Source organism: Nanorana parkeri, unplaced genomic scaffold (assembly GCF_000935625.1).
Source record: "Nanorana parkeri isolate BGI_ZX_2015 unplaced genomic scaffold, ASM93562v1 scaffold151, whole genome shotgun sequence".
NCBI lineage: Eukaryota > Metazoa > Chordata > Amphibia > Anura > Dicroglossidae > Nanorana > Nanorana parkeri.
In genome coordinates, this window is record NW_017306419.1 from 2,018,319 (window position 1) to 2,034,215 (window position 15,897).

General features: G+C 41.6%; 1 protein-coding gene across 1 annotated transcript in view; it reads left to right on the forward strand.

Moving 5' to 3' along the window:
- TASP1 (taspase 1) overlaps positions 1 to 15,897 on the forward strand; it is a gene marked incomplete at its 3' end in the record, with an annotated part of 90,428 nt that overhangs the window by 28,758 nt on the left and 45,773 nt on the right. Inside the window, exon 7 of the mRNA XM_018554265.1 lies at positions 3,722 to 3,801. Within this exon, the coding sequence (XP_018409767.1) occupies positions 3,722 to 3,801 (80 nt within the window). The remainder of the gene's footprint in view (positions 1 to 3,721; positions 3,802 to 15,897) is intronic.

A 15,897-nucleotide genomic window follows, 5' to 3' on the forward strand; every position in this document is an offset into this window, starting at 1 on the left:
AAAACCCTATGAATAGCTTAAAGGAGAACTATAAGGTTGAGTGATTTTCACTCAACCTCATAGTTCGAGCTGACCTGTGACAATGAAACTGTCACAGGCCGGCTCTATAGATCGGAAAGTGAGCAAACGCATACCGTCGCTCACTCACTTTCCGATCATCTCCATGCAGAGTGCGGTGACTGTCGGTCACTGCTCATCGCAGGGATTCCCCGCTCCGATCCTCCAGCGCTGAGTGGAGGAACGGACGGACGAGGGGGCGGGCACAGCTGGCTCGGCCTCTAGATAGTCAGAGTTCGCTGTCACGCAGCTGGGTGGATCTCGACAGCATTGTCAGGATCCGTCCCGGCTGCGGCGATCTCGGTATATAATGAGCACTAGCTCGCTATATACTGCGCTTTGGGTCACGGGAGGGCATTAGAATATGTCCTCCCATGACCCTTAAGAGAACTGTTGGATAAAAAGGTTACCCCATAGTTCGGTTTTAAGGAACCATAGTGGCAGCATTTCGTGGATAGTATTGTCAGTTCCCTGGTTGGTTTACTTGTTTTCTGGTGTTACTTTAAGATGTACCTGTATAGCCTTTTAGTAAGTAAAGCAGGGAAAATAAGTGTCAGCACATTTTTTTGGAAAAAAAGCAGCATAGTTCTGAAAGAGCCAGTACTGCAGTCTTTATATTTCATCACTACCCTTATATGCCAGAAGGGATAAAATGCCAGCTCAGGGTTACAGTGCCAACAGCATGACAGACCTCTGTTGTCAGCAATCAATGAGGCCTAATATCCTGGTTCTCCATGTTTTTTACAGATAATTTATCTGTGTTTTTTTAAGAAGGGCTTTTGGTATGTGCAGTACATTTTCAGAACTTAGAATGCCAGTAAACACAGCTGTGGGATGTTAGGCATCCTCTCTAGTTTGCTTTAGGAAATTCTGTCTGAGCAAATTTACGGAAAACCGTGTTAAATACCAGTAGTAATAAATCACTAAATCTGATTTTGAGTGTTATTTTTACACTCAGTCAGGCCATGTCTGGCAGTAGATGTTTTGGACAGAGATAGTCTATTTCTGCACGATCATTTTGGAGTGCCAGTTACCCACAGCCGAATTTTTGTGTACCGGTTCTGATTTCTAAATGAAATTTTAATAGATCTCTACTGAACTTGGAAAGTTATTGCCAGGAAATGCTTGCACTTAATAGCCCTCATTTAAAGGTGAATTGATAATTTGGGTTCTCCGTGTGTTTTGGAGAAATAAAAAATATCTTTAACTAAAGCTGAACTCCAGCATTATTACCAATTTTCAACCTTGGCTCCCTTTCCCCAAGTTTCAAAATAATGCCCTAAATTTTTATTAAGTAACCCTTTTCTGTCTTTGACGTCATCACTTGCTTCTGCACAGCCTACTGTGCTCAGATGCTGGGGAAGGGAATTGAATCAGGTGGCGTACGTCACGTCCGACGTTTCTGTGTAAGAACTATAAACTACATTTCCCATGATTCCATGGGAATTCATTGATGTGCTGGGTGTGCACTTGAGCATTGTTTTGGGCTGTTTCTTGATTACAGGTGAACACCCACAAAATTATCTAATTAATGGCTATGAGTCATGATTGGGTGCTGCGGAGATCGGACCTGCTCACAGAAGGAAGGATGATGTCAGCGTGTCGCTGCCTTATTCTGTAAACTACCCAGAGGTAGTTATGGGACCACAGACTATTTCCCTCATAAGGAGAGAACAATGGCACAAGGTCACACATACAGGAAAAGCAAAGAGACAGTAGGCATAAGGGCCATGTTTAGTGGACACAAAATAGGGGGAGGAAAGAACTTTAAAAAGAAATGCAAAACGTTTTTGAACAAGGTAAGAAAGCGCCTTGATTCCTCCTGGACTTCAGTTTTAGTAACATTTGAAATTATCATTGAATACCTAAAGCAACCTTATTTGGCAGTCACTAGATTTTTGAGGGGCTGTCATTGGTGGCAAACTATACAAGATGCAAAAACTTGTGCAGTGGTAACCCATGTATTATGAAGGACCTACAGTTAGATGTTAAAGATTATACTGGAGTAGATATAAGTGAAGAGCTGATATGTATGCCGTACCTCTGGTGCTGATCCTGTCTGTCTGGATTCTAATCCTTCATAAACTAATCTAGGGCTGCAACTAATGACTATTTTCATAATTGATTAGTCGGCCGATTAATTTTTATAATGCCATCCTTTAATTTAAAATAAAATACACAAATGGAGTGTTACAAACATAAAGTTTACTTCAGAATAAAATTGGATGCGCAATTTTTTGCAATCGCACTGCTCTGGAATGCACAGCATTGCAGTATTGTGCGTTCCAGTGCGGGCAGTCACACTGTGGGGTGGAGGCGCGTTTGGGGTGCCATTGAAATGAATGGCACTGCAACACACCTCCCGCAGCAGAATTTCTGATTTTTTTCCCCCCCACTTTTTATAATTTATAAATAAATAATTGTATTGTAAGCACATGGCGCTTGAATAGCTTCAGCCAGGGAATGACAGTTGCCAGTGGCAAGATTCCGCAGAAAACAGCTGAATGTAAATACAGCAGGTATTGGGCTGGTGTATTAGCCAGCCTGCTATTGGCCATTTCAAATTACAATAGCCAATAGCAGGATGGCTATTGCACCCTCCCACTGCTTACTGTGCCCTCCTCCCAGCATGGAGGAGAGAGCTAGGGGATCCAACCGACTTATTAATGAGGATAGTTGGCAACTATTCTCATTATCGGTTATTATCGATTAATTGATCAGTTGGTTGCAGCCCTAAACTAATTATTAGGATTTGGACGATGACCTGCACAGGAGAGAGCCTAGAGCTCGGGTCTGCTTTAGCAAAGGTGTTTCTGATCTATTTTATTGTGCTTTTTGTCCACTTCAAATAATTTCGCTTCATGTTATCTATTTAAGTAAAAGTCTGTATTGTGAACACTTTGTACAACTGTCAGTGTCAGAAATGTTTGTCATGACATTATTATTATTATACAGGATTTATATAGCGCCAACAGTTTGCTCAGCGCTTTATGACATGGGAGTTGAGGGACATAGAGGGCAGCAACTGTAGGACTGCTTTCAAACCTTGAGAATCTGAAATCTGGCTACTGGCATTAACCAGCTAAAAGCCGTTTTCAACTCCTAGTTCTCGCAGGTTCCCACAGATATAGAATCCCTAAAGAACGGGGCATCTCAAGACTTCTGTAACATTGCATATTTGATTTATTTTATTGTAAGCTTAATAAAGGACAACACATGCAATATCCTATTTCCAAACTGCTTTTAGCCCCTATACTTTAAATCTTATTTTAATCCCAGCGATAATTCTGTGTACCCACTCACTTGGCCGATGTCTTGAGTATTTGTAAGCTGGTTGTGTGTAACTTACTGCACCTGAGCATGCAACTATACAGGCTACGAGATCCTGAGTTTTTAGCTCCACATATTTAAAAACCATAAGAGTGGCTTATGTTTTGAGAGACACTTTTTGTAATAATGCAGGACTGCATTATTAAAAGTATACATGCCTGTGCTCCTTCAGAGAAAAATCAATTCCCCTGGCCCTTTCTTGGTGCAATAGGTAGTACAGAATTGGAGGAGCCTGTAGTGTAGTTTACAGGCCATGTGAATGCCTGGCTAATTCCAACAATGAACAGAGGACACCTGAGCCGATTATAATTTCTTGTTTTTTTTTGCTTTACAGTTTTTTAGTTGGAGATGGCGCTTTTAAGTGGTCTGTCGATCATGGGATTCCGACCTGTCCTAGAGACATCATGGCTACAAGTAAGTACAGCTTGGGGGCTTTGAGCATTGTAGTGAGTGAATCCTAGTGCCAAGGAGGCAGTTAGGAATGGTTGGCACTGTCCATGTTCTTCTAATTTCTGAAGTTTTTATTCTATTTTAAAAATGATTATCGTATTATTATTATTATTATTATTATTATTATTATAATAACATAGTATTTATATAGCGCCAACAGTTTGCGCAGCGCTTTACAATGTAAGGAAGACATTACAATAACAATACAATTCAAGACAAGATGTAAGCCCCTGAGGGCTTACAATCTGAAAGAGGAGGGGGAAATGATACATAAGGAGGTAGCTGTGTGGGGATGAATTGTTTGAGAACGTGATGGTTCAGTGGTTAGGTTGAGGTGGGATAGGCTTCCCTGAAGAGATGAGTCTTTAGGGAACGCCTAAAGACAGTCAAGGTGGGAGATAGATGGACAGGCTGGGGTAAAGAATTCCAGAGGATGGGAGAGACTCTAGAGAAGTCCTGGAGGCGAGTATGGGAGGAGTTGACTAGGGAGCTGGAAAGCAGGAGGTCTAGGGAAGAGCGGAGTGGACGGTTAGGGTGATATTTTGAGACAGGGTCTGAGATATAGCCGGGGGCAGAGTTGTGGATGGCTTTATAAGTGACTGTTAATATTTTGAATTTTATCCTCTGGGTGAGTGGAAGCCAGTGTAGTGATTGACAGAGGGGGGTTGCACACACTGAGTTGTTGGTCAAGTGGATGAGTCTGGCAGCTGCATTCATATTTTAAAGTCATCCTGTTATAGCAACTGTATGGAGGTTAGGCTGTCTGATCTTGGTGTAATACATAGTGATGTTCAGAGAGGTTAAGTGTTTACTCAGCCACACTACATTCTCCTTTAGCCACATCTTCTAGTGCTGCTATAGTACTAGGCTTTAAAAGGGCTGTAATAAGCTTTAAAGTATAACTATACCCAAAGGGTTGGGCCCATGCACATTAGTGCACTGCATTAGCGCACACGCGTTAAGACGGTCCATTAATTGAAATGGGCTACCCAACGCACCAAAAAAAAGTATTCAACTATTTTGAATAATACAGCACACTACAATACAGTGTGTTACTGGGCATTGTGGTATGCTGCAACACATTTATGTGGTATTGGGCATGTAACTACAGCACAATGGTGTGCACTGGCCTTAAAAGAACCCATAACAATATATCAAAGTGCCTCTTTATATTTTGGAAAGTTCCTTTTAATTCCTAAAATAAATGCCTGGTGATTATGGCAGCCCATGGGCCTAGCAAGGTGACAACGCAATTTTACCAGCTGCAAACTAACTGCAGCGTTGTCACCCTGCACCGCTGTCACTGTTAATAACAAAGTCCTCAACAGCCCCTGTGATGTCATATGGGATTTTTTTTTGGCACCTGCGGCAAGGTAATTAAAAAAAACAAAAAAAAGCATTTACGTAGAGGCGGGAAGGTGTTTTAATGAAAAATAATTTTCTTGAATGCTAATTGAAGACCACAGTCTTGCTATACACAGCTACCCAGATCAGCATGCAGTTTATTTAGCAATAGCTTTGGAGACTCTACCCTGGACCCTTCCGGACTGATGAATGTGTGTCTAACTTGCACAGTACGCTAAAGAGCTTTCCAGACCTTAGTGTACTATGTTGGTTAGATGCAGATCCGTGGCACAGCCTCAGATGTGACCCTGTGTCTGAAGAGTTGCGAGCTACCTAGTTAGTAGAACCATTGGGCGTCATTTACTAACTCCCGCTTTCTGTTTGTTTACTGTGAAAGGGACTGAACAATGACCTCATCCATTGGATGGAGTGTCGTCTGCGTGCTCTACGTTTTCTTTACTGCCATTCAGTGTTGAGGAAGCACCTTTCTGCTGTTGCTTCTGTTACATATGACATGTTGTTTATTCTCATTTGATCCCTGCTGCCCTCTTACACTGACCTGGTCACCTCCTGTTGAAACTTCTACTACCAGCAGCTGGTTTGTGAGTACTCAAGGCTTTGTCTTGTATTCTGAGAGTTGTTCCACTTTGTCTCCACTTTGTACTAGGTGCCTACAGCTCATGATCCACTACCATTTCCAGTGCTGCTTGAAGTGCACGTCCTGATGGGCCAGACACTTCCTTAGTTCTGTCGGGGTGCTTTCCTCCTCGGTTCTATCCCAAGAGGATCTTACCGCAGTTATGTGTAAATTTAAGGGTCAAAATGCAACCTGCTGACTCACTGCAAATCACAAACATACTTCTATGCCTTCCTTGCAAGATGTTTCTTTGATGTGCTAGTGGCCTCTTAGTGTTTAGTCGTTGAGTCTCTCTCTGATGTGGAATCCCCTGATGTGGACAGAGGATGTCACACCTGAGGAACCACAGACGTCTGACATTACTTCCAGGCTATTAGACTCCTAGGGTCTCCCTGCCTTCTTCAACAGCCCATCAAGCAGACTGTGCTTGATCCGATGTTTACTGAGCTGTTCTGCCAGTATTTTGACAGAGCTGAACGGATGTTCCCCAATTTCCTAATAGTCTTTGTGGCTCTTGGAGTAATGGACTGTGACCTTGTTTTAACTACTTCATGGCAGGTTGAAGGACATACTTCCTGAGGTGGTTAAGGTTCCTATCGAAAAACAACTAAAGATCCATTCCAAAACCTTGCATCTTACCTTGGCCATCATGCTAGTTTGTCAAACTCTAGCTGACTGTACAAAGGCTATGAGAACAGGCATGTAAAATGCGTATACTGTCCTTCGGTGGACGTCTCTTTAGAGCTGCCTTGAACACCCTTATCAAAGATGTCACTAGGGGTAAGAGTACTCATCTGCCACAGAAGAAAAGGGCTAGACCATAATTGGGCCAGGTGGATCTGGTACTCCTGGCAGATGCTCAGTGGGCTCTTTCAGATTGTTCAGATCTGGTATCCCGAGACATGAATCTTTTTACCCCAGGAAATGTCTATGGGGGACGAATCCTGTTTTCTCCTGAATACTTCTTCAAATGGCCCTGGATCAACATTTGGCCTTGAATACTATCAAGGGTCAGATTTTGACAACTGCGATCATGTTTAAGAGACCACTACCCTCCCATACCTTAACTAAGACCGTTTTTACAGGGCATCTCTCATTTGGCTCTAAAATAATTGGAACTGCAATGCGTCAATGCATGCAAGCTGCGTTTCAATAATATGTGTGTTCCCACAGCAAATAGGTGTAAATCAGCCTTCAAAAGGAAACATTTAGCGCACATTTAGTGAAGACTTGTTTTAAGTAATCATTGTGATATTGACTTAAAGTAGTATTAAACACTCAAACTTTTTTTCAATAATGAATCCAGATCTAGCAAATATGCATTGCCCAGAAAAGCGCTTTTAACATTTTTGCCCAAGCACTTGGTCATCATGTTTTCAAACAGCTGGCTCCAGCTCTCTCTTCTCCGCTTCCCTGATCTTCCTGTCCAGTTCAAGATCACAAATGACAGCACAGTCTCCAGCAACCGTTCACCTACTAGCTTGGAGAAGGGAGGGGGAACAAGGGAAGTGTCTTGCCTTGCTTTGCCTTAGTGTTTGTGAAGACACATATAGTTTACCAACACACACAATCGTGGCTCCATAAGACCCTGCAAGATAAAGGAGCCACCCTAAAACAGGATACTAGGGCCAGTGATTAGGGGACCAGCTGATTCTACAGGGAACTAAAACTTTTAAACATTAAGTAGCAGCATCCATTGTAAATAATTTAACCAGCATTTCAAATCTCTTAAAAACCTTTTGACTTTAACCCCTTCGTGACGGGAGACGTACACTGTACGTCCAGCCACAAAGGGACCAAATGACTCGTCACGTACACTGTACGTGACGAGTTATTTGCTGCACTAGAAGGCTGCTAACCGCTGAGAATCAGCGGTTACCTTTCAGTAATAGATGTCTAACTATCTAGAGATCCATTACTGAAAGGGTTAACCTTTTTCAGACACCCGATACCTTAATATCGGGTGTCTGAGAGTCACAGCAAAGCAGACACACATGTCGGCTTTTGCCGGCATTCTGACAGCTCGTATAGATCGAGAGATATCTCTCTCAAGCTATACTGGCTTTTTTTTTTTTATCTTTTGACTTTCAAGAATAGATACAAAATGTTATGTATTAGACACATAATGTATCTATTCTTGAAAGTAGAATGTTTAAGTTTTCTGAAACATTCACTGACAGCTGAATCCTGAACTGCTGCAGGATCAGTGTCACTAACTTATTATCGGCTGTTCTGAAGTTTGAAGCAGCCTGATAATAAAAAAATAAATAATAAAAAAATTTATTAATTTATCAAGCAGTAATAGTGAGATTAATTCACAATGACTGCCTGATATAATTAAATAAATAAAATTTGTCAGTATAAAAAAAGTGAAAAGTGTAAATAAATTAAAAAAAATAGTGAAAAGTGTAAAAAAATTAAAAATAAGGGACAAATAAATGAATGTATGTATGTATTGCATTTTTTTTTAGCTGTGCTGGTTTTGTTAAAAAAAAATACTACAAATCAAAACTGGGAAAAAAAGTTTTTTTTTACGTTTTTTCCTCTTTTTTTTATTTGTATTTGTGCTAAGTGAGGCGTTAGACACACATATGTGATATAAATATATAGCCCTATCTGTCCTCTAAAAAACAATATATAATATGTGTGGGTGCACTTTGTAAGAAAGTATATTACTGACGTGGAAGAATCACACAGCAAAAATGTCAAAAGTGTGTCAGTCATTTACGAACAGAAACCAAAAACAAGCTCAGTCATGAAGGGGTTAATATTACTTTAAATAGATAGTTTTTTTATATTCTCCCTCTAGTGGTTGTCTAATATATCAGTGATGGGTTTAGCTTTCTGTGCTTTAGCAATGTTTAGATAAGCTCAGGCAACCCTAGAGTCCCTGTAAACATTTACAAACATACTGATTAACTCTGATTACTTACATTAAATTATGTTCAACTATAAATGCTAGTTTTCCATAAATACGGTACCATGTAGGTATTATCTTAGCATTTTGGTGACTAATTACATTTTCACAACTAGTCATGCTGGATTATGTTGCGATTATTGTAATCTGAAATTTGTTTGATAAGTAAGTGTTGATTAAACACTTTACTATGTTTTATATGTTAAAAAGTTATTCTTAAAGGAGAACTATGGGGTAAGTGTTTTTCCCCATAGTTGCCCTAAGGGTCACAGGAGGACACAAACTAGTGTCCTCCCGTGACCCAAAGCTCAGTATACAGTAGAAAGGTATCATGGCACACTCACAAGTCAGCATGTAAAAAAACTTGTCTCACCACTAAGGTTAATAACAGAGGTTTGGATACACGTCTTCTGCAGAAAATGTGAAAGCCGCACAGCCGCGCCAAAGCACCTCTTATAGTGCGGTCCTAACTCTAAACTATGAGAGTCTCCATCTTGGAGCACATGGGGGCAGAAGATTTCAAATTGGGTGCAGGTTTGTCAGGAGGAAGCCCGACCTCCCTTAAAGGCACAGGAACACACAGGGGATCCCGCACATCCCAATGGCAGCTGAGAACCCCCATGCATCACTGCACGAAATCAGCCAAGCAAAAAAAAATGACAAACTCACTCAACAATTTGTCACCAACTATACAGTAAGGTGCACACGAAATGGGCTGTAAACAGTAGAAAGGTATCGTGGCACACTCACAAGTCAGCATGTAAAAAAACTTGTCTCACCACTAAGGACAATGACAGAGGTTTGGATACACGTCTTCTGCAGAAAATGTGAAAGCCGCACAGCTGCGCCAAGGCACCTCTTATAGTGCGTTCCTAACTCTAGTTAGGTCTTATAGTGCCGTCCTAAGATGGAGACTCTCATAGTTTAGAGTTAGGACCGCACTATAAGAGGTGCCTTGGCGTGGCTGGCATTAACCTTAGTGGTGAGACAAGTTTTTTTACATGCTGACTTGTGAGTGTGCCACGATACCTTTCTACTGTTTACAGCCCATTTCGTGTGCACCTTACTGTATAGTTGGTGACAAATTGTTGAGTGTGTTTGTCATTTGTTTTGCTTGGCCAACACTTAGTATACCGCGAGCTACAGCTCACGCTATACTGAGACGGCTGCAGCCGGGACGGATCCCGACATTACTGTCGAGATCCACCCAGCTGCGTGATTGACAGCTGGCTCTGCCTATCTTGAGGGAGAGCCAGCTGTACCCGCCCCCTCCCCCGTCCGTTCTGCCAGTCAGCGCTGGAGGATCAAGGTGGGGAGGGGGGGAATCCCTGCAGGGAGCCGTGAGTGACAGTCACGGCTCTCTGCAGGGACATGATCGAGAAGTGAGCGAGCGGCGGTATGTGTTTGCTCCCTTCCCAATCTATTGAGCCGCCTTGTGACAGTCTCATTGTCACAGGTCGGCTCGAACTATGAGGTTGAGTGAAAATCACTCACCTCATAGTTCTCCTTAAAGAAAAAAATTGCTGCTTTTTTAATGCTCTTTGTTTTTTACAACTTAAAGCCCCATTCACATTGAACGTTTTGTAGAGCGATTTCTGCTCAAAAATCGCTCAAACAGGAAGCTCAATGTAGCTCTTCCAATGCATTTCGATGGAGAAGTTCACATCTTGCAGCTCAATATCGCCTGTACCTTGTAGCTGAAGCTTGTCGCTCAAACATGAGCTATTTTTCGGTGGATTTCGAGCGATAGACTTTGATAAACTGCCAAAAGAAACGCTACAAATTGTGCACTGTAGCTCAATGTCGCTAATAGACGCTCAGCTCAAATCAGCGCTGAAAAAGTGCTTATTTTGCTGTAGCTCAGTGTGAATGGGGTCTCATGGTATAAAAAAAATCTTGTGTTCATAAAAAATTTAAAATATACTGTACCTACACATTTTTTTGTGTGTGCTCAGTTACAGGCATAATCTCATCCTCCCCTTTTTTTATTGAAAAATTAAGTCATTCTAAATAAGGTGCATAAATATTGCTAATGGTTTTCCAAGTGTTTAATTGATACTAAATCTTTGTAGCCAAAGTTGCATTCATTTTACACTTTTTTAATTTTTTTTTAAGAAAGCTGTATTCGAGTAGAATTATGTACACTAAGGCTGCTGGGGGAATGCGGGCACCAAATGTCATATCATACCTTTACTGTGGCAGATTGTCTCACATCCCACAATCCATTTGCTCTGTCCTTGAGAAACCTACTGCCAGGCCTTATTATTGCCTTGTAGAAAAGGTAGGCCTTTGCCGAAACAAATACTGAGCTTCCCAAAGTCAGTATTTGCATTGAACCTTTGAGAGCTGCCAGAACTGTAAGTTTATTTATATTGAATCATAAAAACAAAAATGTAATATATCGCCACTTCTTAGATATAGCGGCCACTTTTTTTTAAAAAATGATTATTTTTACCTGGTGATCCTGCCGGTAACACATTGTACCGTATCTGTGTAGGAGCAGTGTTGGCACACTAGACAGCTTTCTTGATTTGGACTACAAACCTCTCTCCTTATCTCCATGGTGTATCAGGAGGTGTTCCGCAGTTTACAAATGATAGCTGGGAAGGCTAATTGCATTGTTTGACATTTCGATATTGTGTACAGTAGCTACAAGGATACAAGATTTCTAGCAGGATCAACAGCTTCATTTCTGTACAGAAAATGGACCCATGGTCTTCCATTTTCTTATCCACTCTGGATCCAATAACACGAAACCTCATCCGCTAGCTACCCTTCGCGCCATGGCACTCGGGTGGTAGTCACCACCCTCTCAGTCTTCTACTCTTCCTTTCTTCTCTCCTTTCTTTACCTCCCCCTTCCTTATTCCACTCCTCTACTCCCTTTTTACTTTCCCTTTCCACCCCACCCTGGTTGGTTAATCCCACCATGACGCCAGCCGCACTCAGGCCTTTACAACCCCGCCTAGTAGGCCTTTCCCCAACAGCTAAAACTTCTCCTCCATAAGCAATCACACATAATAAGTATCAGTGGCAACCAGCATTACTCCCCCCCACCCCACCTGGTCTCTCCCTTAACTGTTAGGTTTACTGTTAACAGCTTCCCTACACAGCTGTTACTACAATATTTGTATGTCTTGCATTTTGAAAACCTAATAAAACACATTGAAGAAGAAAATGTTTTAGCCTGAAAAAAAACAAAAACGAATGCATATATTATATCCAAGGACAGGTGAGATGCAATATCATATTTAATAATAAGAGGCATTTGCATAGCACCAATAATTTGGCAGCACTTTACATACTGTACATTCACATCAGTGTCTTCCCCTTAAATAGCACACAACCGAAGGTCCACACACACACACACACACACACACACCAATTCTAGACAGGAGCCAGTTAACCTGCCAGCATAGCATGTCTTTTGAGTGTAGGAGGAAACCCACACAAGCGCATAGAAAACCTGCAAAGTCCATGCAGATGAAATGTTTATTCTTTGGTGTAGATACACTGACCTGCTTTTTATGCTTGCTGTCTCTTAACAGCCTTGCTATCCATTGAACTACAGCACAGGCTCACTTGAATCCCTGCGCTATCCTGTTATCAATAGGGATGCTTTTTGGGGTGATGTCACAGCAAACATTGGGGAATGTATTGCTTGCATTAATCATGATGTGAAAGCAAAGAGAACTAGAGATTGAGTGAAAACAGATCAATTCCGTGTATAGCACCCACTGTCTGGCTTCTTTCAGAGTCTCGGCATGACAAGTATGTTTAACTGCTTGGGATGCCATACCAAGTCATTAGAGAGAAATGTACAGCACATGTACACAAAAGACTCTTCCCTGGGATGTCAAATATTCCGGAATGCTGGAACTCTATTGGCTGTACTAAAATTTAACAGAGACAGAGCACGAGAGAGCTTTTCTTTGCAGTGTAGTTTGTTTTTCTTTGTCATCTCAGTTGTGTGTTTTTTTTTTTTTCATTTGAAAGCTAAAACTAGAAGACTCTTAAAAAAGTCGTATAGGTTTTATCAAATATCTTTATGCAGTTTAGTTTAAGTGTCATTTGCATCTCAGTAGGTCTCCACATAACCCCATGTGTTAGCTAGTAGTAGTTAGTCACATTCAGCTGGACTTCTGTAATGCTGAATATGTTTTGCAGCTTTTCAGTTGAATCAGGAACATGCCTCAGCATTTATAGGCACACAGATAACTTAGTCACCTTAAAGGAGAACTATGGGGTCAGTGTTTTTCCCCATAGTTCTCCTTAGGGTAACGGGAGGACACAAACTAGCGTCCTCCCGTTACCCTAAGCTCAGTATACCGCAAGCTACAGCTCACGGTATACTGAGACGCCGCAGCTGGAGCGGATCCCGACGTAGATGACGGGATCCGCCCAGCTGCGTGAGTGACAGCTGGCTCTGCCTATCTAGAGGCAGAGCCAGCTGTACCCGCCCCCTCCCCCGTCCGTTCCGCCAGTCAGCGCTGGCAGATCGGAGCGGGGAGAGGGGAATCCAGCCCTCCCCCTGTCACGGCAGAGAGCCGTGACAGGATCGAGAGGTGAGCGAACCTGGTATGTGTTCGCTCACCTCCAGATCTACTGAGCCGACCTGTGACAGTCTCATTGTCACAGGTCGGCTAGAACTATGAGGTGAGTGGAAATCACTCATCTCATAGTTCTCCTTTAAAGAATAATTCCACCTCTTGCAAAATGAAATAACTAAATGCACACTTCCTCATAAACTAAATACATGTGCAATAACTTGGACAAGAGGAAGTGTCAATTGGCTACAATTGCGGTGAAACATGGTCTGAAACACGAATCTAGCCTTGCCCAATTACCATTGGGTTCAACATTACAGAACAATTCCAACTAAAGGTGATAAACTATTACTAGCTATACATGATCTAGGTAAATGGGAACCTTCACAGGTGTAACGTTGTAAAGGTGAGTCTTTGCTGCTGGGGAACAGGACATTAAAGGGGACCTGTTGCTTTGCCTTGCATGGACAAAAGGACAGATTTGCTTTAAGGAATTTAGCTGTAAATGACTGGCTCCTTGTTGAAAGGATGAAGAGCACCTATGGGGAAATTCCCTCTTTCTGTTCTGGTACAAGATATCTAAATCTGGAAATTGATTTACACTATCATTGTCATTACCAAGTCAATTCGTCTTTGTGACTTTATCAATAGTATAGGCAAAATAAAGTGATCTGTAAATCTAAACTGTTTTAAAGCCTAACATTTCTTAAAGGATATGTTCACCTTTTGCAAAAATTAAAGAAATGCATAATTAATAATATATTAAAAAATATGCATTTCTTTAATATTTGCATTCAAGCCTGGAAAGCATTGCAATTGTGATCACTCAATTGCAGCTGCAAAGCTCAGGCACATTGTCTCTCAGTTGGGGGAAGGATGTCCTCTCTAGGTTGATGCGGGAATATGGTCAGCTGTACGGCATTTAACCAGAGAGAGGACGGCTGGACGCCATATGAGGGGATTTAATGCGGTTTGAAGTCCAGCTGTCCCCCCATCTCTCCTAACTGAAGCTCCGTACCTCCGTACAAGCTCTGCCTGGGGGAGAATGTGCAGAAGCCTGAGCTTTGCAGCTGTGATCGAATGGTCCCAATGTCAATACTTTCCAGGCTTGAATGCAAATATTAAAGAAATGCATTTTTTTAATATATTATTAATTATGCCTTTCTTAAATGTTTGCAAAAGTTGAACTTATCCTTTAACATCTGCGGTTATCATTGCCTTACCCATTTCTACGTGTTCCATTTGTGCACATGGACGGCTTCAAATTTTCAATTCTTCACTGCTGCATTTATGAATTTTGAAGACCACTTGTAACTCTTCTGTACAAAACCTCAATATAAAAAATTATTCAAATGAAAATTTACGTTTTAGGTTTGGATATTTTATAGAGAGGAATTAGGACACCTGTCAGGGTTTTATTTCTGTGTCTTTGTTCGAGAGAGTCACCCTTTCCCTTTGTCCTGGTGACCATTCACACCAGGAGTGAAAGAATATCCCAAGTTTTGAGTTGTCACATGAACGGGAATAGAGTGGAAATCTTACTGTGGGGACACTAGTCCTTTCACTTCTGGTTGCGGCTGTAGGTCATGAAGTGATAGGAAAACTTCCCAATGGGACACACATGGCAGAAAAATCTGACAGGGGATTAAACTCCTCTTTACTCTATCCTAAATGGAAAGAAATGTTTTACCTTTTGCTTCCACTTTATACAGTTTATCATAATATATAACATATACAGTATATATTATAAGTTATTTAAAAAAAAAATGGTCTTGTAGCCTTTTTACTATACATGTGTTACGTGTTAAAAATCTAACCAGTTAGGGGAAAATGTTTGTGGTGGGATTTGGCATATAATGTTTATTAAAAGATTGGCAAACATCTAATTTCTTGTTGCATGTGGTTACATTGTCCCTGGCTAGTGTTCCTGGAGAGGGCTGGCAGCTATGCAGTGATACAGAGGCTGCTGCGGAATAGCCATTACTCCCTAGGAACAGTCTCTGTGCAGTCCATGCCATTTGTTTCGGTCCTTGCGGAGGTCCCAGGGTCCCATTGACTTTTTACTAAGGCAGGTTGCATCATCTGTGAAGCGATTTTTTAATGTAAAAATAATTATTAATAACAATATGTATAAAAAAAATATTTACATGATTGCTGTAAAATCTTAATGATGATTTTAATGAACAGTTGGCCTTACTATCCTATATTACCTAGAGATTTAAACATGGTTATACAAAATGTCTGCTTAGCTTTCACGCTCAACTCCACTCTTGTGTTTACTTGGAACACTAATTCACTTCAGGGCTGCCTTCTAAATACATTAAAGTGACACTGAACTTTAATGAACTTTAAAGGAGAACTATGGGGGTCAGTGTTTTTCCCCATAGTTCTCCTTAGGGTAACGGGAGGACACAAACTAGCGTCCTCCCGTTACCCTAAGCTCAGTATACCGCGAGCTACAGCTCGCGGTATACTGAGACGCCGCAGCCGGAGCGGATCCCGACATGGACGTCGAGATCCGCCCAGCTGCGTGGGTGGCAACTGGCTCTGCCTATCTAGAGGCAGAGCCAGCTGTACCCGCCCCCTCCCCTGTCCGTTCCGCCAGTCAGGGCTGGC